Source organism: Spodoptera frugiperda, chromosome 9, assembly GCF_023101765.2.
Source record: "Spodoptera frugiperda isolate SF20-4 chromosome 9, AGI-APGP_CSIRO_Sfru_2.0, whole genome shotgun sequence".
In the NCBI taxonomy this organism is placed as follows: domain Eukaryota; kingdom Metazoa; phylum Arthropoda; class Insecta; order Lepidoptera; family Noctuidae; genus Spodoptera; species Spodoptera frugiperda.
In genome coordinates, this window is record NC_064220.1 from 7079489 (window position 1) to 7100301 (window position 20813).

Below are 20813 nucleotides of genomic sequence, written 5' to 3' on the forward strand. Positions count from 1 at the left end.
AAGTCAGTATTTTTGAAAATCGGTCAGTATTGTCAGTATTTTTCGATTTGCCCAGTGATGACTGATGATATCTGAGGGCTGCTTTGCACTTTGCATGCTCTATATACACTGGGCACAAAATTTTTTGTTCCAAGTGTATGTGGATGATCTACGTAGTATATATTGCAGCTGACTTAAAAAAATACTTACTAATATTTTTTTTAAATCAGTATTTCTTTGTTCTAATTTTGTGTAATTTTTTAACTCATGCATGTTTGTTACAGCTTCATACTGGTGATTTGTTAATGTGTGTACCTTGCCTGTGTGTGTGCTTTAATTTATCACTAACAAAATAATAGACTCTATCTCTATACATATCAAAACAAGTAATTATGGGTAAGTGCAAATTTAATGAAGACTGGCTTAAAAAAAAAGATAAAAATGGACATATTGTGTGTGAGTGGGGAAAAAAAGAGGACAGTGATACAGGTTTTTTTTGTTTTGTGTGTCTTAAAAAGTTTTCGATTGCTTGGGGCTTTGAAGCTATCGAACAACACGCATCAACACAAAAACACAAGGAACAGTGTAAAGTAAAGTTGACAGCATCTCAATTGCATATGACAAGTTTGCGACCCAATGAAAAACCCATCGAAGAACAACCAAGTACTTCTAAACCTGAAAATAGCCAAAGAAGTTGTGTACAATTATATAGTGTCAAAGATGGGGCCACAAGAGCAGAAATTTTGTGGGCTATGAAAATGGTGGTCTCTGATTTTCCAATAGAGCCCTCATGCGATTCTATAAAGGAACTATTTTCAGCTATGTTTCCAAATTCACTACCATCAGATTTTTCTATGTCTACTACCAAAGCAAGATATTTAATTTGTGATGCTATAGCTCCATATTTTAGGCAAGAAATGATGAAGGACTACAAAGACTCCTATTTTTCGCTATGTTTCGATGAAACCTGCAATGCAGCATCAAAAAAGGAGCTTCAGGTGGCCATAAAATATTGGTCTCCGATTAAAGAAATGATAATAACGACACATTTAGAAACTTTCTTCATTGGTAAAGCTACCGCCGAGGATATTTATTCTAAGCTGAATGAAGCAATGGACAACGCTCAACTATCCCGCAAAAGGCTTCTGATGCTAGGCTGTGACGGGCCCAATGTGAATAAAGCGGTTACAAGATTGATGAACGATTCTTTAATTCTGTTGGGCAGACGGAAATTAGCTGATATAGGAACATGTAACATTCACACTGTACACAATGCCTTTCTTAAGGCTTTGATGGAGTTTGGTGAAAGCGTATCTGACTTTATATTTCAAATTCACAACTTTTTCGATGGTTGGCCTGCTCGCTGGGAAGAATATGAAATTATTCAAGACAAGTTAAATTTGCCAAACCATCGCTTCATTAAGCACGTTTCTTCACGTTGGCTCACTATGGGGCCTGCTGCTGAACGCGTTTTAGAGCAATGGCCTGCAATAATTGAGTATTTCACTAAACATCTACCTAAAAAACAGACTAATACATCCCAAAACTTTAAAAACATCTATAACTTCATCAATCAAAAGCTAGCAAAAGCAGAAATAATGTTTGTAGTGTCCAGTGTAAAGATGTTCGTGAAAGTCACTGGTTTCTTCCAGCGTGAAGAGCCATTGGTTCACATGATTCATGAAGAATTAAAGAAACTCGTGAGAACCATTTTTAATCGGTTTTGTGTAAAAAGCGCGCCTACGTCAGTTGAAGGTCTAAATGAAAAATATTACGTTCCTCTTCAAGATATTGTGCTAGAAGATTCAATCAGAGAATTATTGGAGACCGCTCAAGAACGTGATAGAGTAACATTTTTACACAAAGTAAAAAATCATTACGTCGCCGCTTGCAAACATCTGCTAACAAAAACGTCAATGGATTATTCTTTAATAAAATACTTGGCAATATTGAACCCTAAAAAACAAAATTCAGAAACGTGTCATAAAGACTTTTTAAAAATTGCAAACACTTTGCCGGTTGCGTTTGAAGAAACGGCACTAACAAACGAATGTCTTTTGTTGATGCAACATCAAAAAGGAAATCAAGAAGAACAAAGGATTGAAACTTACTGGGGCAATATTTTTAAAAGGACCTTTGATAACGGAGAAAAAATGTTCCCCAACCTGGAATACATTGTAAAGGCCGCATTAGCACTGTCGCATGGCAATGCAGATGTGGAAAGGGGCTTTTCATGTTCGGGTAGAATTTTAACACCAGAAAGGGCTAACATGTGTCAGAGGACCCTTGATGCGCATTTGACAGTTAAATCGGCACTAAAAAACATGTACGAAAACAAGATTCATTTAGTCCCTTTAACACCTGAATTGATGAAATTAGCCAGAACGGCATATATAAGATATAAAACATATTGTGAAGAACAGAAGCAAAAAGAAGAAATAAAGAAGCTCGAAAAGAAAAGAAATGAGGAACTTGATAGAGAAAAAAAAGAACTTAAGAGAAAGTACGAAGAAACTAAGACGATTATTGAAGAAGGTGAGACAACGCTAAAAAAAATAAGAGAAGAAGAAAAAATTAAGAGGGAGACAATTGACAGGTAGATATAGCACGCTTTGTGATTGTTTCTAATTGGTTTGTTTGTGTTTATTTCTATGCACGATTTCGCAATGTAATTAATTATTATTTCCAGATTAATTAAAAATGCAAATGCCATGTTGAAGGGCGGAATCAAAGAAAAAGACATGGTTTCCGTAAATATGGCAAAATCTCTGCTAGAAACTGTAGTAAAGGAGAGAAAAGAAGAAGAACAACAAATACAAGAGGAAGAAAAAATACAAAAAATCGTAGATAAGAAGAAAAAAACACTTATAACAAACTTCTTTAAGAAAACTTAATTTTAAATGTTATGTTTATTTTAATGGAACTTCTCTGTACTTTTTTCTTTCTCATAGTCATTTGATTTTAGTGTTCACTATATGTATAATTTTGCACGAATGCGCATGACTCACTTGTAATACAATAACAATTACTAACAATAAAAAAAGCTTTTTAACACAATAAAAAGGCGGTGCTGGTTGGCTATGGGGATGGTGGAGGCCAATAACTGAAAATAAGCTTTTTATTTCACACCATTCACCCGAAAAACGGTTTGGAAATGGTCAGTATTTGGTCAGTATTTTTGAATTTTTGGTCAGTAAAATCAGTATTTTCGACCATAGAACTTGTTTCGGCCCCTGTAAGTATTGACGCAACGGGTTCAATATTCAAGAAAATTTGTCCCCCTAATCCTACAAATGCTTACGAAAGTAAACACTTGTTTTTATACGTCGTGATGCTAAAGGTCGAAGGTAATTCCGTGCCACTTTGTCAAATGATTTCAGCCACGCAAACCATGGATAATATATTTCACTGGTTAAAGAAATGGATCGGTCATATGAAAGCACCGAACGAAGTCATTTGCGATGAGTCGGCTGCAATTTTAGGAGCTGTTGTGAACGCGTTCACAAGATTTAGCACAACCAGAGAATATTTATCACACTGCTTTAATGTTTTATGCCAAGGAGAACGCAGTCAAATTGCTTGCCTTTTGAGATTAGATACATCACACTTCTTGAAGTCTTTATATCGCCTACAATGTTTCAAGTTCGTTGATGTTCGTGTCAAGTCTTTTTATATTAAATATCTGTTAGGACTAAAAAGTTGTACGAATTTTGAGGTGGCAAAAACTATAATTGAAAATTTCATACATACCAAGTTCTTTTGCGATAGATCTTTTACTCTCGCCATCTGCAACCCTTTTACGTGCTGCTTCTATTATTTCTTGAGGACAAATCGATCGATTTGATGATCTTTTTCTTCTTGAGGACATCCTGCAAATTAAATTATATTTTAATTTAACAAACTATTGCCAATTATTAACCCTTAAAGGAGCGATTTTTTATTTTACACGAAAAAATATAACGTGTGTATTTGGGGCCATATATTAAGGGAAAAATAATAAAAAAAATATTTGAAAATTATTTATTTTTTAAATAAAAAAAAACAGTATGTTGCCAAATGGCTACAGTGCGCGTTCCGGCCTACCATAGCTTCATATAAAGTAAGATAACAAAAAAATAGGTTTGTTGTAAAATAGATCAATCAAAAGCCATGAAATTCACTAAAACAGTTCCTGGTTTTAGTGTGGCACAGAGCCACATTACACTTTGTGCACTCGACACGTGTAAAACCTTATTTTTTTTCTCACAGCGCTTTTCATGGTGGGCAATGCCATCGGTCCTAACATCTTTCGGTGGTACGTACGACATTTTTCCTCTCTTGGCCTTCAACTCCAATTCTCTTTCTAGACTGCCTTTCGATGGTCTCCCTCTCTTGTTCCCATCACCATTCACTTTATATTTACATAGACTTTCGGCTAACTCGGCTCTATACTCTCCAAGATTCATGTTCTTCGTATTTCCTCTTACTTCATTTACTTTCTTGTATAATATCCAGGAATTTATTACGCTCAAATCAATCATGTGGTAAAACAACCGCATATACCATTTTCTACTTTTTATTCTGATTCTATACCTCCCTAAAAAACTGTCAAAGTTTCAAAAAGTTTCAAATTCTAAGTTTCTTCTGTATAAAGTGAAAATGGAATACAGAAAGTGCTTTGTTCCAAGTTGCAGCAGTAATTGTAAAAATAGTCCAAACAAAATCTTCGTTCGCAATAGGGAAGACTTACGATAGAAGTGGTGTCGAAAAGCTGATGCGAAATATTACAAAGTTTATACTATGTATTGTCGCGAAGATCATTTTAATGTAAGTATCACAGAAGTAATATACTCCTCTGATATTGTCAGTCCCATTATTGTCCATATCATATGTTAAATTACGTTTTTAACATATGATATCACAGGTTTTATTGTTTACAGCCTATATTAAGGTTATTATTATTGACAGTTCTATTCAGACAGCTATTATTGACAGTTGTACTTTTTTAATGCAACCACACTATGGCACAGATACTATCGTTCTGTCCATATGATGACGTCACCCATATCAAAAAGTGGAAAATCTTAAAAAAATATTTTTGAAGTGGTTTCTGATCCTTTTATCAAAATATTCAAATTATTTTCTTTAAATGGACTATATTATCAAAAAATTCAATAAAAACACAAGGTATTTTTTTTAACAATGCCCATTGCTAAATTGTTTAGATGAAGTTACAAACTACAATCCAAAACAAAACAACGGCAAAAAAACTGGACAGACTTTGAAAGATTAGGGATTTTACAAACCTGTCAATAAATAATTGCCATTACAAAAAAAATATATTGATGGCAAAAATAATTCCTATAAATATAAAGATTCTATGCATATTTGCAATAATTATGTATTCTAAGGTATAACCTGTAATTGGTTAATTATATTTACTGTTATTTCTATTTTAAAATATTTATTTATCATTTCGAGCCTTCTGATATTTTATTAATGGCAACTTATAAAAACATGTCTTCTACGTTTCGTTTCATTATATTACGTTTCGTTACTAAAATCTTTTAATTGATATATTTGCTAAACCCCAGCTTCTAAAAATATTATTTTTACAGAAAAATGAATGGTTTAGTTGTCTCAATAAGTGGTACAAATTTTATCAGGGAACACCAAAAAAAGTATGCTGTACGAATTCTGCCATTCTCCTTTTTGAAGTTATAGTAAATAGTGTGTTATTCTTATTATTTGTAGTTATAATTATTTTAATTCTTTATTGATATAAAAATAAATTTTCACTTTTTTGTGATAAGTGTGTTTGTATCCTAGCATCATATTCAACCTGTGCATTACGTCTACGCTTTGGCATGGGTTCCGAAGAGTTGATTCGTTCAATGACACAATCTGTATGCTCCTGCTCTTTAGCCAATTCAATAATTGTTTTATAAATGTTCCATTTTTTATGGAGAAGCGTGTTCCATCGTTCATGGCACGATTCCAATGCATTTTGTGTCCTTGGAACAGAAAGTGTGCGATCGTAAACTGACCACATGGCTGGTGGAAATAATGCCTGATTTCTTTTTATTATGAAACCCGTGTTAGTTCTTTGCTGCGTGTGATGTGATCCAACATAATATTTCTTAAACCAGTGGGCAATTTCAGTTGCTTCTGTCGGCAATATTTTATTTTGGATGATTTCGAAGGCTTCGGATATCTCAGTGGGCTCAAGAAAAGCGAGGGCAACTAAGTGTCTGATTTTGTACGCAAATGTGAAATCTTCAGCATATCGCCTTGCGAGACCCTCTGACTGGACATGACGCCAAATACTTTGGGTCAAATGGAATAAGCATAGTCTGTGGGCGCAGTCTGGAAACTGTCGTTTGACTGCATTGATCACTCCTACTTCAAAATCAGTTAATATATTAGCTGGTGACAAATGGGTATTTAATGTATTGATCGCATATTTTTTCAAAATCTCCAAAAATATGAAATAACAGCTTTCAGTCTTATGTGACAGTAGTGCGTATACCATAGGTAGAAATTTATTTGTGCCTCCTGCAGTTCCCACTAAAACATGAATAGAAAAAAATTGACAGAACGGAGTTGGACAACTCGAAAATGTCCCGTCCATGATCCAGCATTGTGCATTATTCATACGCTTAACATTAGCTTTAGTACCAAAAATCGCAACACTTTCATTGTTACATGTATATTGAACAAGCAAAATTGCTTTCCATTACTTTTAGCGAGATATTGTGGTACATGAAAAGTCCTTTATTTCTAACACGCTGCACAATTATTCGGCAAGCTGATTTATTGGGCAATTGAGGCGCACTTGAGGTAGCTACGTTTGTCATTGTAATAGTCTGTTTGATTTTGAGCGCATGACATATTAATGTATTACATCGTAAAGTAAGAACAGTACACTAACCTGAAAAAAATGGGGTTTTTGGAGGTTAATAAAATAATAAACCAATGATTTTAATATATGTATTATTATCTGAAAAATATAGAAAAAATATTAAAAATAACTATAGATTATTTGAGTATTATTATTTGAAAAATATAGAAAAAAAAATTAAAAAAGCTAGGTTACTTGAGCATTATTATTTGAAAATATAGAAAAATAATTAAAAAAGAACTATAGATTACTTGAGTATTATTATTTGAATTGAGTATTATTAATTGAAAAATATAGAAAAAAAAAATTGAATTATAGATTACAATTTAAAAATAATATTTGGGCGACTTTGTTGCCACTAAGCCTGTTTCTTCGTTCGATAAGGACTTGGCCTGCTTTGGAAAAAGTACGTTCCGAAGGCACAGACGTAGCCACAATGCAAAGTCGTCTCAAAAATAATTTATAAAGCCATGGGTAAGCCTCTTTTTTTGAAAACCATCACTTAGCAGGATCTTGGGACCTTGGCAGTAAAGGTTCTTTGAGATATTTATCAACCTCGATAATACCCCCTGCAGTCGGATTGGTGTTTTTCATTATTATACCCACTTGTTGATCAAATTCATCCCATATGCTTCGTTTGCGCGTAGGGGATGGTGACGAACATGACGGCTCTGCAAGATCTGTGTGACCGCTATCAATTGCAATTCGCCCGGCCCTGGCTTTTAAATTAGTACACGCTCTTTCATACGCATATTTGTTCTCAAAGCCGTATTTTTTGAATCGAGGATCTAAAATTGTGCTCTCGGCAAAAATATTATTTTCCTCAATACCTGAAAGTTGAAAATATTTACACGGTAAGTTGTGGAGTTGTTAACATATTAATGTATTACTACACTATACAATTCAGTACTATACCTGAAAATCTTGAGGTGATTTCATTCAAAAACGTTTGAGCCATTCGCAAAACACAGTCTGGATGTGATGAGGACAAAAATTTGAGACAGTTCTTCTTTAGAGCGTTCGATATAAGTATAACCTGGAATAAAAAAGAAACACAATAGAAATAAGATATTACAACTAAAAATACAATAAATATTTACAATATTATTATACCTCTGAAATTGTTACATTTTTTTCGGAGCTCATCTCCTCAGTAACATCTTTGAACAGGCTAAGAATTTCTACTGCCGATTCTAGGACCTCAATGTCTTCGGCTGTCATGTTCTCCGTTTCCGGATAATCTATGGCAATTGTGGACATGACGCTGCTTTTTATCTTTATTATCCTTTCAAACATATCACACGTTGAATTCCAACGTGTGGAAACATCTTGTTTCAATTTTAACTGAGGTTCACCCAGTTTTTGCTGCATATTTCTCAGCCTCTCGGATGCAAGCGGACTTCTTTTAAAAACTTCTACTATATGTTTTATGTTCATTGTAATATTTTTTATTTCTTTTAATGAGGTCTGGACAATAAGATTAATTGTGTGGGCAAAACAAGCGACATGTTTCCAATTATTTAAGCGTATAGCTGCTTTGATATTAAATGCGTTATCGCTTGTGGCTGCCACAATCTTATCCGTTATTTCCCAAAGATCAGATATTCTTTTTAATTCCTTGGCTAGGTTTTCGGCTGTATGACTGTCTGAAAACTGGATGCATTCTAATAAAAAGGTTTTTAAATGAGCCTGGTGATTAAACAAATGCACTGTTACGGCTATATAACTGTCATTGGGACTGGAGGTCCACCCATCGGTAGTTAAGCAGACGTATTCTGCTTGATGTAATTCTGACTTAACAGATTCCTTTGTTGAGTTGTATAAATTGGTTAATAGCGCATTTGACAATGTCTTGCGACTTGGTAAGTTGTATGCCGGATTCAGTTCTTTTACGAAGTCTTTAAATTCAGGTGATTCGACTAGGTGAAATGATAAATAATTTTTGGTAAATACTTTAACGAGCAATTTATTAAGATGATCGTTCTTTTTTGATGAAAGTGGTTTACTAAAATATTGTGTCAATCTGGCGTTGTAGGGTTTGGCTTTAACTGTGGTTGTAGTGACTGACGAGACAGGTTTAATTGGCTGATGCGTCTCAGGTTCTAGTGTCGTCGCATCAGTGGCAGACGTGGATGTTGATGGGTGAACTTCTGCTGATGTAGATGATGCTGTATTTGTTAGTGGGCATTCACGAATAGCGATGAAAACATGCGGATGCTTGCTTTTTGTGTGCCTTATCAAATTATAAGCTCCACCACCTTTATATGAGAATTCTTTGTGGCAAAAATTGCATTTTGCTTTGTTATTTTTGAGATCCGTAAAAAACTGCCAAGCTTTGGACGATTTTCTGTCATCCGACATACTACGCATGCATAAAACAAAAAGAAAAAATATCATATAACACAATATTTATAAACATAAATTGGAGCATTTACCTGCTGCTTTTATAATTTTATTGTTGGGAATTTAACCTAACGTTAGGTCCGTATAACCACCATCACCTGCGCTGCTGGGCCTCGTCCGATAATCAACAGAATGTTGATCAACATTCTGTTGTTACAACAGTCTTTCTATGTATTATAAAGTAAGATCCCAGGGACCCCGACGTTACTCATTTTTGAAGTAACGAATTTTACGGTAGTAGACTAGACTCTTATATGTGTGTGCATTTGCATACTCGCTAGTTTGGCTAGGCTGTCCGTTCACAGGTAGCAGGTAGAAATGGTAGACAAAAACATTTTGTTAAATTCGAAGCATTGATTTTTATATATGCCACATAGAATATTATACAAATTAAATATTTCATATTGACAGACAGTTCCTGTGGGCGGTTATTCCTTCCAGACGCTTTAAACCTCATAAAACTAGTCTTCAACTTTGTATAATATGTTCTTCCCTACTAAAATTGTTACAAAAAATTACGACGAAAGTAGTGCCATTTTCTGGATAGATTACAAAATCTTTGAGGCAAGTTATGATAAGATGGCAGTATATATTTATGTCTATGTATTAAGTTTTTAAAATATTTAATAGAAACAAAAAATATACGTTTTTTTTTAATGTAAATAATCATATTTATAAACTTCAAATATAAATATAAAATATGAAGCAAACAATGACAATTGAGCTATGTTATGCAATAACATGTCAACCCTAAAAAACCTAAATCGGAGAAATCTCAGCTCAAAGAAATTAACAGCTACAAAAAATACTCATAAGCTATTCTGGTTTTATCCAAAACTTATTAAATAGGTCATCATGTGTTCTAGTGATTCAAACACAGCTTAATAGAGTGAGAGTTACAGGGAAAATTAAAATAAATGAAATAATGATGAATTGTTTATTGCGAAATTACAATCAAGATATTAAGATTTTTGAAATAAACATATAAGCCCAAATAGTTTATTGCAAAATTTTACCAGAGCATTTTTAAGTGCTAAAATGTTTTGCAAGTCCTTGACATATTATTGTTAATTAATAAAAATCATTAGGAAAATGGAGGATACGTTTTTCCAGCAGTGGGACAAGTAGAACAAGCTAACAAAAAATGCAGCAAACTTACGAACATAATTATAAATTTGAAAAAATCAACAAAATTGAGATCGATAAGAGATCACAGCGGTAAATAATCAAAAATAAGAGATCAGTCTTCTCCATCCTCTGATATCTGTTCAATATCTTCAACATGATATCCATCTATATCTTCATCAATAGAAACACCTGGAGTATGTTTTAAGAAATCATAAAATGGTTTAGCGTCTCTCGGTATCAGTTTCACAAATGAAAGCACATCAACCTTCGAATGACCCAAGAGACCAAAATTGGTCAAATACTTGTTTCCGGCTATCAACTGACAAGATCGTTGTGCATTTCTTTTTGCAATCACAACGGTATGTATTGTCGAATTCTTTTGGTAATACTTCTTTTCCTTTCGCATTGATATACTTTTCGTTTACATTGGCTCTTCGTTTTCGCTCTTTTCTAGGCTGGTCTTCTACTTTTCTTTTTCTTCCGCGCTTGGGTCTACCGATATTATTTCTCTCTAATTGCTGCGCATTCTCACGACTTGATTGTGGTTGTTCGATACAGTTTAAAATGTTCGATTGATTATCATTTTCAGTCAGTTGTGTTGCAGACATATCTATGCAATCTTGAACAACGTTATCAGTATTAGAAGTTGAAGCTACTACTTCTATTTCCGCGATAATTTCGTTTCCTTCGTCATCGTAATCATTAAACATACTAGAAAGGTTGTTAGGAACAATGTCTAAATCATCCAGATGTATTAACTGAGAAGTATCTATAGACTCTTCTATATTACTTCCATTTAAATCATTATAGCTTAAGTCACGCTCAAAATGTTTATAAGTTAACGAACGTGAAGCAGTATTATAACGTTTAAGATGTAAATCCTGTTTCAACTGTGCTAAAGTTGTAACGGCTCCATTGTTAGAAGATTCTTCTTCTTCAGATTCTTCTTTTTTATCGTTTTTATTACATAAATGCTCGTCACGAGCCATTGCGACAAGCTTCTGTGCTCTAGAGTTCATGTTATATACCTGAAAATAATTTATTATTGGCTTTAGTTTCGTAATATGAAAAGTATTATACGATGCATGGTTTTAGCACATACCTAAAACTTTTCATAGCAATTTCGCAATAACCTACTAAAAAATTAAATATTTTAATGTTTTTATAAATTACTATCATCTGCCTACAACGAGTTTAAATAAACATTCTTATATGTTATTGTAACCTTCCCTCATAATAATATTAGCTTCTCTTTGGATTAAATTATAGAATAATATAAAAAAGATAAATACACTAATCGTTTCGTTTAAACTACGAGTATTAAAGCAATAACCAGTTACAAATTACACAAATTTAAATTGTCAGCTTTTTCGTAATGATCGGGAAGTTATTTAATTTCATTCCAATTACATGGTTCTTTACGACGAGAAAAACCACTTCAGTGCGTTATTGACTGTATAGAAGAGGAGAAAACATTACAAACAAACACTGAAAACTTACCTTGTGACTTGTTGCAACAAGTAGGTACTTAAAAACTCTTGTAAAATGATGAAATTCACACAACCCACAGTTTCATGAATTTTACACAATACTACACTTACATTAAATTTCACTGAAAGGCGCCTTATTCAACGAAAACAAAATTTTAAAAGTAATTGTCACAGAAGAAAAGCGCGCGTGTTGTGACAGGTTTGTAATCGATTATTGCAAAATTGTTGAAGACTAGTTCCGCAAACTGCAGGAACATATTTTTGGTAGATGGCGTTTTTATAAATTTACTACATGCCTCAACATTTTTTGAAGGGTTCAGGAGACAGCCTACAAAAGCTAGATGGCGTTAACTTAAAATTCATATTTTTGTGGGTTAACAGGTTATTGCATAACATGGCTCAATTAAGACTTAATTAAATAGTAAGAGATTATAACATTTTTACAAAATTTCTTTATTTTTGTATTAATATAATGATATAATAAATCGTCATTTAACTCAATAATTTATTGTTGAAAACAAACCTTGTGTAGGCAAAAAAAATCTTTCTGGGGTTTAATAAAAATTGTAATTGTGTCTGTGAGAATATAGTCCCCTAGGCATCATATAGGTATATAGTTGAAGACTTTCAATATAACAAAAGTTCAGTTATTCTTTTATAAGGTAGGTCTGCAATATACAGGAACAGTCTGCCAATATAGTAATGAAATATACCATTTCAATAAAAATCAGTGCTTCGAATTTAATAAAAGTAACTTATGTTTTTGTCGAAACACACTCTAAACACATATTTATTCCATTACTTTTTTATTTATTTATTGTTAAAAGGTGAAAACACTTATAAACTAGTGTACAGTCCAACAAAACTATATACCTAGTTTATCTGTCGGATCAAAAAAGTAATATTTTAGGATGTATATGTTTGCATAGTAATATAATATATAGTAATATATAATATGTGTAGTGTATGTGTAATAAGTTTTATTCTAGAATGTACATGCATATGTATGTATCTTTAGAGTATGTTTATATACAATGTTTAAGTAGCTATGTAACGGGTACATTTATTAGTTAAGTAATTTACTAATTTATTTAGTAAATAAGAGTGTCTATACCGTAAAATAAGTTACTTCAAAAAAGTTCCTAACGTTTGGAGGCTCTGGGATATTATACTATTGTAATTGTTGTAAAATAAACAAAAGTATCAACTTAAACCAAACCAAAATATTAAGCGCCCACCAAAACCAAACTAATTAATAAACAACCATATTAAACAGTACCAACATTAAAAGTCATTCATTAAAAAAAAGAATAGATTCAAAACTTACATGAATTGATGAATATTTGTCACTTAGAATACTTCTTATTAGTTCTTATTAAAACAAAAACAATAAATTCACCAAAACCAAAAGCTTTGCACTGCTCAATGCAATTCTTAATTAAAAAGTTTAAATTTTAAAACGCTCTTTACAATTCGCGCGATTCGTACGGCATGTCGTTATCGCAGCGCAATAAGGCGGCCCATACGCAGTAAATTTCGATCGCAATCGAGATTCAAAATCAATACGAGTAAGTCATTCGATCGTTATATAATTATTTTTTTAATAAAATTTATGCAATTTAATAATAATCTAAGGTTAATATATAAATTAGAAAATTAATATTTACAAATAATTAAACAAATAAAGGTAGAAAAAATGTTGATCTTGATTAACCGTCTATGGGCCGCCTTACTTTAGTAATAGAGGGAATGAAAATATCTCTATAATAAATTTGTCTCTGGTCGCGGTCTTGTTCCTTCCTTTCTTTCAATTGGGTAGTTTCCTAGGTCAAAAATAAATTATTTTGATATTTCAATATAATAAAATATCCCAAAATAATCGTATTTTCATTCATTCATTTGACGATATACTTATTTATTTAATTTTTCTTGCTATTTTTTGCGTAATAAGTATGCTATTTGACGCAAAAAAATTATGACGTCATAATTTGCAATGTCATACAAAATTCATAGAAAAGTAACGTTTTTGTCATTTCGATAAAAGTATTGAATTTGACTAGTAGGATAATACCCTATTATCGGTACATTTTTGAATGTGTAGCATGAGGCTGATGAGGCTAGCTTCCCCTGTCTCTCTTAGGGTCTCAGCACACATATGGGATCGGAAAGGGATCGTCACCGTATCGCCTCGAGCCGTTCAGAATGGTTTGTATTAAACTCCCTACTGCAACGCACACTAATCGGAATAATAACGTAATCGCCTCGCCTCGGAACAGGCTCCGAACTTGAATTCCCGCGCTTACGGCTCATCGTCCCCGCGCTTACGTTTCTCCGTCCCCGCGCTTACGTCTCTCCGTACCGACTAACTATCGTGTTAGTCTAGTCGGTGTCGCCTAGCCGTAGCCGAGTTGACGTACAGGCGCTGCTGATACGCTTTCGTTACGTGCATACGGTAGGTTGACGCCTGGTTGACAGCGAGGCGAAAGGCGTTACGGTTACGATCCCTTTCCGATCCCATATGTGTGCTGAGACCTTTACTCTTACGAACGAACTTTCGAGTATCGGTACATGTTTGTATGTGTAGCATGAGGCTAGCTTCTCCTGTCTCTCTTACTCTTACGATGACTGACGAGGACGACTACCGCTACCGAAGTACCGAACGCGACATAAAATTTGAAGTAGTACATTTTGTAGTGCTGAGCCGCTCTTACATTTTGACGTCATGTACGGGACAAATGTACTGCCTCTTGTATGTCCTACTCAACACTACTGTATGGTTTTGTATAGACGGGGCTAGCATCCGGTTTTAAATAAATATTATGTTCATATGAATTAGTAGTTGTAAGCTTGTCACCCGGTAGGTGAAAGATATCATTGTACTTAGTACAAATTGCTTGTATAGTCCCATGCTCGGTAGGATGTAAGTGATCTAATTTTAATAATTCTAACAAAGTATTAGCTCTCTCTGCGTTTGACTTACATTTATTAAATTGACATATTTGGTAATCGTTTAATGAGTTTTTTTTTTGCTCAGAAAATATACTAATAATAGTTTTATACGATGAATATAATTCCTTAGCTTTTAATATTTTATCTTTAACCTTGTTTTTATATTGTAACCTTCTGGTTGGGCCTAACTTCCTCAAAGTAATTTGAATATCAGATAATTCTTTAATTTTTTTTCTAAATCTCTTTCCATATAATACGAAATTAAAATATACTTACATAAAAAATGTAGTACCTAGTAGTTTGATCCTTACGCGAATGGATTACGGCCGATATCTATTCCAAGTGACATTCCGAGTAGAATAAGTACTAGCATAGAACCTTTATATAACCCAGATAATTATAGTTTAGAATTAAGATATCGTTTGCAAGTAGCACATAGAGACGCACAAAATAATTTGTTAAAAAATAAGTAGGTGAGAAAATCTGTATATGATAAAAACATAAATCAAGTCAGATATAAGAAAGGTGATTTAATATTGTTAAAAAATGAAATGCTACACAATCTACCCAATCTTCCGGCTTTTCTTCAAATTCTAAGCGAAAAAAATCGGACGATGTCTCCGAACTACTAACGCAATTTAAAATAATAACCTGCAGGGAATGAAGGAACGGGCCGAGTTAAAACAGATTCTTACAGCATCCGATGATAAAGATGATTTGGATTATTTTTTTCTCTCCATATCGAAGACCTTGAAAAAACTTCCAAATTATTTACAACTTAAAGTGAAACGCACTGCAATGAATGCTTTATTGGAAGCCGAAGAATTAAATGAACAAAACTCGTGGACTGCCCCGCATTACGAATATTTCACAGCTCGTACAGAAACCTCCTCAGAACCTCCTCTACCACCTCCTTCACCTGGAACTGATAATCAGCAACCTTTATAGACCTACACCATTGTCATTTATGTTGTTTTTTAAAGTTATTCGATATTATTATTGTTTTAATAAAATGATCCAAATGCAGTGCGTTTCACTTTAAGTTGTAAATGAGACTCTGATTCGATTTTATAAATAAATGGTTATATATATAAATTGAATTGTTTACTTACTTTAGACATATTGCAAGCCTTTCTTCACTTGAAATCGATCTCCTGCAATTAGTGTCCTTCTTCTGTAAATATGGTTTAAGATGATAATAAAAAATAATAAAAATAAAAAATAAATAAAAAATAATAGAAAAGTTTTCTTGATACCCTATATGATGTTTCGAACATTTCATCATCACACGTCTGAAAATAAGTAGAAAATTCTCCATGCACAGAATGGTACTTGATATGTTGTCGAATCCAGAATCTATGTTTTCGCTTCATATCTAAAAAAGTCGCTACAGTCATTGCTACTTCATCTGACTCGTTATCTTCGTCTTCAAGTTGAGAAAGATATAAAATAATCCAGTGTCACGTTGACAGATTTGTTGATCGGACGTCACAAATATTTTATAATTTTCTCTAAATAAAATAAATATCTTATGTAGAATTGTTCTGTTAAATATTTAATAAAACTAAGTTTTTTTTTTTTATTGGAAACTCGTGCGGTAGGAGTGCGCCGGTTCATTCGGCCACTCGGTCCAGTACCTATAAGTACAATGGAAGATAATGATAGTACATCGGTTTGTGGTGAACGCGAATCAATAGTTTACAATCCATGCATACTTAATGGTGACGTAGAACAAATGGATAAAGAGTATGAAGACGTAGATGAAGTAGGCCTGGATGATTTGGCGAGAGCTGAAAAGAGACAGAGAGAGGATAGTATAGTAGTAGAGATGAAGATAGTTGGACTCAAATAAAAGGCAAGAAAAAGACACGTCGTGACAATATTAGTACACTGCACAAGGAGAAATATGAAGTGTATATATCACAAAAGGATCTTTTAAAAGACAATAATATCGCCAATGTCACCCAGGTCAAATATTTAAGCCCTTTTAAAATTAGACTGCAATTTGAAGATGAGTTAGCTATGAATAAGTTGTGCATCTGTGAAAAGCTAATAGAAAAAGGTTGGAGAATTCAAAAAGCTATGCAACTTTCATTAAGCTATGGATTAATTAAAAATGTTGACCTTGAGCTGTCTGATGAAGAAATACATCAATACATTTCATGCCCTGCTCCTGCTAAACTATTATCGGTCAGAAGATTAAACCGCCGCAATACCGTGGATGGCGGGTGGTGCCCCAGTGAATCTCTTCGACTTTGTTTTGAAGGTGACTTTTTACCGGCTTTCGTGAGTGTATGTGACATTAATATAAAAGTGTTGCCGTATGTTCATCAAGTCTCACAATGCTCTTTGTGTTGGAAATTTGGACATAGTAGGAAAATGTGTCAAACAAAGAAAATTGTGTGTCCGAAATGTGGGGGCCCTCATGAAAATTGCGAAACTCTAAAGTTTGTGTGTGTTAATTGTAAGGGAGACCATATTTCGCTGAGTAAAACCTGTCCTGTTTATAGGAAGGAGCGAAGGGTTAGGGAGATTATGTCTGAGTTTGGCTGTACTTACAGGAAAGCCCTGGAATGTTATATCTCCCCTAAAAGTCAAGGTACACTAGATACTGTTGTTCCAATGCAGCCACCCTTAGCCATGAACTCTCAGGACCTTTTCCTTCGCTCCGTCAAGAACCACTGCAAGTTAACCCAGAACCCACTTTTCGTTCTACGTATGCCGAAGTAGTTCAATCTAAGGTAACTGTTCACCCTTCAAAGGAGTTGTTTAGTTCACCTGTTAAATCCAGTCATAAATTAAAACAAAATAAAGCACAATCCTCGAAAGAGAAAAGGCGAGATGATAACGAAGACTGGATGTTTTGGAATTCTGAGCCAGACTACATTAGTCCAAATCCAGATTGTAATGAAGAGGATAAAAATAATCAGGGACCTTCTTTCAGTGAATTACTCTCTAGAATAAAAGAAATTATTTTTCTTAAGCAGTCTAATCTTACAACGAAAGTGAAATCTATTATACAATTGTGCTTAGAATGGTTAGTATTGGTAGTAGTTAACTTTATATCAGAGTGGCCGATGATCAAAGTATTGTGGAACTTGATGAATCTCCCGCGTGATGGCTAATAAGGTATTATTTAATGTTCTTCAGTGGAATGCCCAAAGCATTAGACCTAAGTTATTATCGTTTAGTGAAATGTTGATTCAGGAAAAAATTCATATTGCTGCGCTAAGTGAAACATGGCTCGAACCGGATAGTAATTTAATATCAGCGGTTACAATGTGTATCGGTCGGATCGAGATGATTCATACGGTGGAGTAGCTATTTTTTTACATAATAGTATCAAAGCACAACAAAAACCGGTTCGACTCAACAATGCAGATATCGAGATAATATGCGTTCAATTATTTAATTGTAAGCCCTTCGAGTACGTGATTGCTGTTTACTGTCCATCCAGGATTGTCACAAATCGTCATGATTGGGATAGTCTATTTTCTATGTGGTCTCATAATGCAATTATATTAGGCGACTTTAACGCGCACCATACTACTTGGTCTTATAAAAATGATCACAGAGGTAATCTCATTTATGACGCGTTAATGGACAGTAACTTTTTTGTGTTAAACGACGGAACTCATACACGTGTTCGTTTAGTTGATAACAATTGGCAGCAATCGGCCCCTGACTTATCATTGATTTCGAATGATATTGCATTGGGAGTTAATTGGAACGTTTTAAACGAAAATTTGGGTAGTGACCATTTAATAATTAAAATATCATCCCAGCTGTCATTTCACATTCCTCCAATATCTAAAAGAAATTTTCGTAAAGCTGATTGGTTAGCTTATAAAAATCATTTAGAAATAGAATTTGATAATTTTATTCTTCCAAGTGATCCACAAAAAGGCTATGATATATTTGTTAGGATCATCAATGACGCTGCGGACCTTTTTATCCCTTATTTTAAATTCAACCAAAATCCTACTTCTAAAATTATCTCCAAAGCGTACTGGACATCAGAAATTTCTCATGCTGTAGCACAACGTAGGCTTGCATTGTCTAAGTTCAGGCGTAATCCTACTGCACAGAACCTTGATATTCTTAAAAGTCGTATTCATACTGCTCAAAGACTTATAAGAATAGCTAAAAGATCACATTGGCAAGAATTTTGCACCTCGATTGATCACAATATTTCTGCTAGCGAAATGTGGCGTAAATTAAATTGGATCAAAGGTTATCGCTCGCCTAGACAATTCGTAGACATTACTGGTGCCTCTAATTTACTCAACTCTCTAACACCAGATTATGTGGTCCCACCACCTCCCTCACTACATCAAAGTAATTCCATAATAGAATGTGAAATCTCTATCCAGGAGCTAAATAAATGTATTAAAAATAAGGATACATCTCCTGGATGTGATGACATATCATATTCGATGATTAAATACTTACCAGACGCAGGTAAACAGGTATTACTTAAGTTATTTAATTTAATTTTACTTAATAGTTTTGTTCCTTCACAGTGGCTTGATATTGGTATCATACCTATCCCTGGTCTAAACCTGGTCGCGACCCTAATAGTGCATCAGGGTTGCGTCCTATTTCTCTTTTGTCATGTATATGCAAGACATTTCATTATATTTTATTACGACGCTTGGAGTGGTTTGTTGAAAAACAAAATATATTTTCTACAAACACGGTAGGCTTCCGTAGAGGTAGGTCATGTTTGGACGGTTTGAGTAATTTAATAACTTTCATTCAATCAGGTTTTTCTGCGGGGTATTTAACGATGGGTTGCTTTTTGGATATCGATAATGTTTACAATAATGTAAACCATATGGCCTTAATTGATATATTGAACAATCTTCGAGTAGGACCACTTATTTGCAATTATTTATGGAATTTCTTACATCAAAGAGTACTAAAAATTAAATCCGGGAATATATCGGGTGTCCCAAAATTAACGCAAGATTTGAATTTGCCGCCATTTGTGCAGTGAAGTGTTGGCAACCCTGAAAAAAAGCAATTTGACAGCTAACAGTATAGGGTTATTAAAAATGGAGCGTTACACGATAGAACAACGTGTCTTCATTATTAAAGAATATTTCAAAGACATTTCCAGGTCGTGTACTCTCTCGTTTTGGTGATCAAAATTGGCCTCCTAGATCGTGTGATTTAACACCATTAGACTTCTTTTTATGGGGTTATTTGAAATCACAAGTCTATGTCAACAAGCCCACAACCACCCGTGCATTAAAAGAGGAGATTCAACGCTGCATCAACGAAATTCAGCCACATTTATGCAGAATGGTCATGGAAAATTTCAACAAAAGAGTGCGCTTGTCTCGCAAAGCCGTGGAGGCCATTTGTCCGATGTGTTATTCCACACATAACCCTATCCTATGTACTTTACGAATCAATAAAAATATAACTATCAAAAGACTAAAAACGGCGTTTTTTATTTAATTCAAATCTTGCGTTAATTTTGGGACACCCTATATATATAAATAGATGTGCTGGTATGGGTGTGTCACAGGGAGATCCTTTATCGCCATTACTATTTAATATTTTAACATCAAATATCTGTAAACAAATTCAGAAAGATGATGTTTGCATAACACAGTACGCTGATGACTTTGCGATATATTTGCAATGCTCATCTATTAGTGAGGGTCAAAGTAAAATCCAGCTTGCAATTAATTTAATGGATAGGTTGCTGTCTCGATCTGGCTTGCAAATTTCCCCTTTAAAAAGCAAGATTTGTCTATTTTACAGAAGTTTTCGCAGGAAAGTTTTTAATGTACACATAAATGGCAATCAATTACAATTGGTGGACAATGTTCGTTACTTGGGTCTCTGGCTAGACAGGGGACTGCGATGGAATAAACACATTAATGAATTGTGTGAAAGAGTTACCAAGCTGATAAATATTTTTAAGATCTTGGTAGGTTCGGCATGGGGTATTCACCCTAAGCACCTAAGGC

The 20813-nt window shown here is 33.9% G+C and overlaps 2 protein-coding genes across 3 annotated transcripts; one reads left to right on the top strand and one right to left on the bottom strand.

Annotated features, from left to right (window-relative positions):
* The first annotated feature begins 241 nt into the window (after window positions 1–241).
* LOC126911050 (uncharacterized) lies at window positions 242–6653 on the top strand. The gene is made up of 2 exons (XM_050695890.1): window positions 242–2575; window positions 2669–6653. Exons 1-2 carry the CDS (start codon window positions 372–374, stop codon window positions 2871–2873), a joined length of 2409 nt encoding a protein of 802 aa, XP_050551847.1. The 5' UTR covers window positions 242–371; the 3' UTR covers window positions 2874–6653.
* Window positions 6654–6798: 145 nt separating this feature from the next.
* On the bottom strand, window positions 6799–13174 carry LOC118271054 (E3 SUMO-protein ligase ZBED1). Of its 2 annotated transcripts, XM_050695894.1 has the most exons (4): window positions 11891–13174; window positions 7973–11418; window positions 7775–7895; window positions 6799–7689 (listed from the first exon to the last, which is right to left on the bottom strand). In XM_050695894.1, the coding sequence occupies exons 2-4, from the start codon at window positions 9254–9256 to the stop codon at window positions 7358–7360; spliced, it is 1737 nt and encodes a 578-aa protein (XP_050551851.1). In that variant the 5' UTR covers window positions 9257–11418; window positions 11891–13174; the 3' UTR covers window positions 6799–7357. The 2 variants fall into 2 exon arrangements, with proteins under 2 accessions (XP_050551851.1, XP_035442823.2); XM_035586930.2 differs by having other exon boundaries at window positions 7973–13173.
* Window positions 13175–20813: the final 7639 nt, after the last annotated feature.

Coding starts and splice junctions, on each gene's coding strand:
- LOC126911050 (XM_050695890.1), top strand. CDS start 372: ATGGGTAAGTGCAAATTTAATGAAGACTGGCTTAAAAAAAAAGATAAA. Junction 2,576..2,668: donor AAGAGGGAGACAATTGACAG/GTAGATATAGCA, acceptor TATTATTTCCAG/ATTAATTAAAAATGCAAATG.
- LOC118271054 (XM_050695894.1), bottom strand. CDS start 9,256: ATGATATTTTTTCTTTTTGTTTTATGCATGCGTAGTATGTCGGATGAC. Junction 7,896..7,972: donor AAAATGTAACAATTTCAGAG/GTATAATAATAT, acceptor TTTTTATTCCAG/GTTATACTTATATCGAACGC. Junction 7,690..7,774: donor AATCACCTCAAGATTTTCAG/GTATAGTACTGA, acceptor TTCAACTTTCAG/GTATTGAGGAAAATAATATT.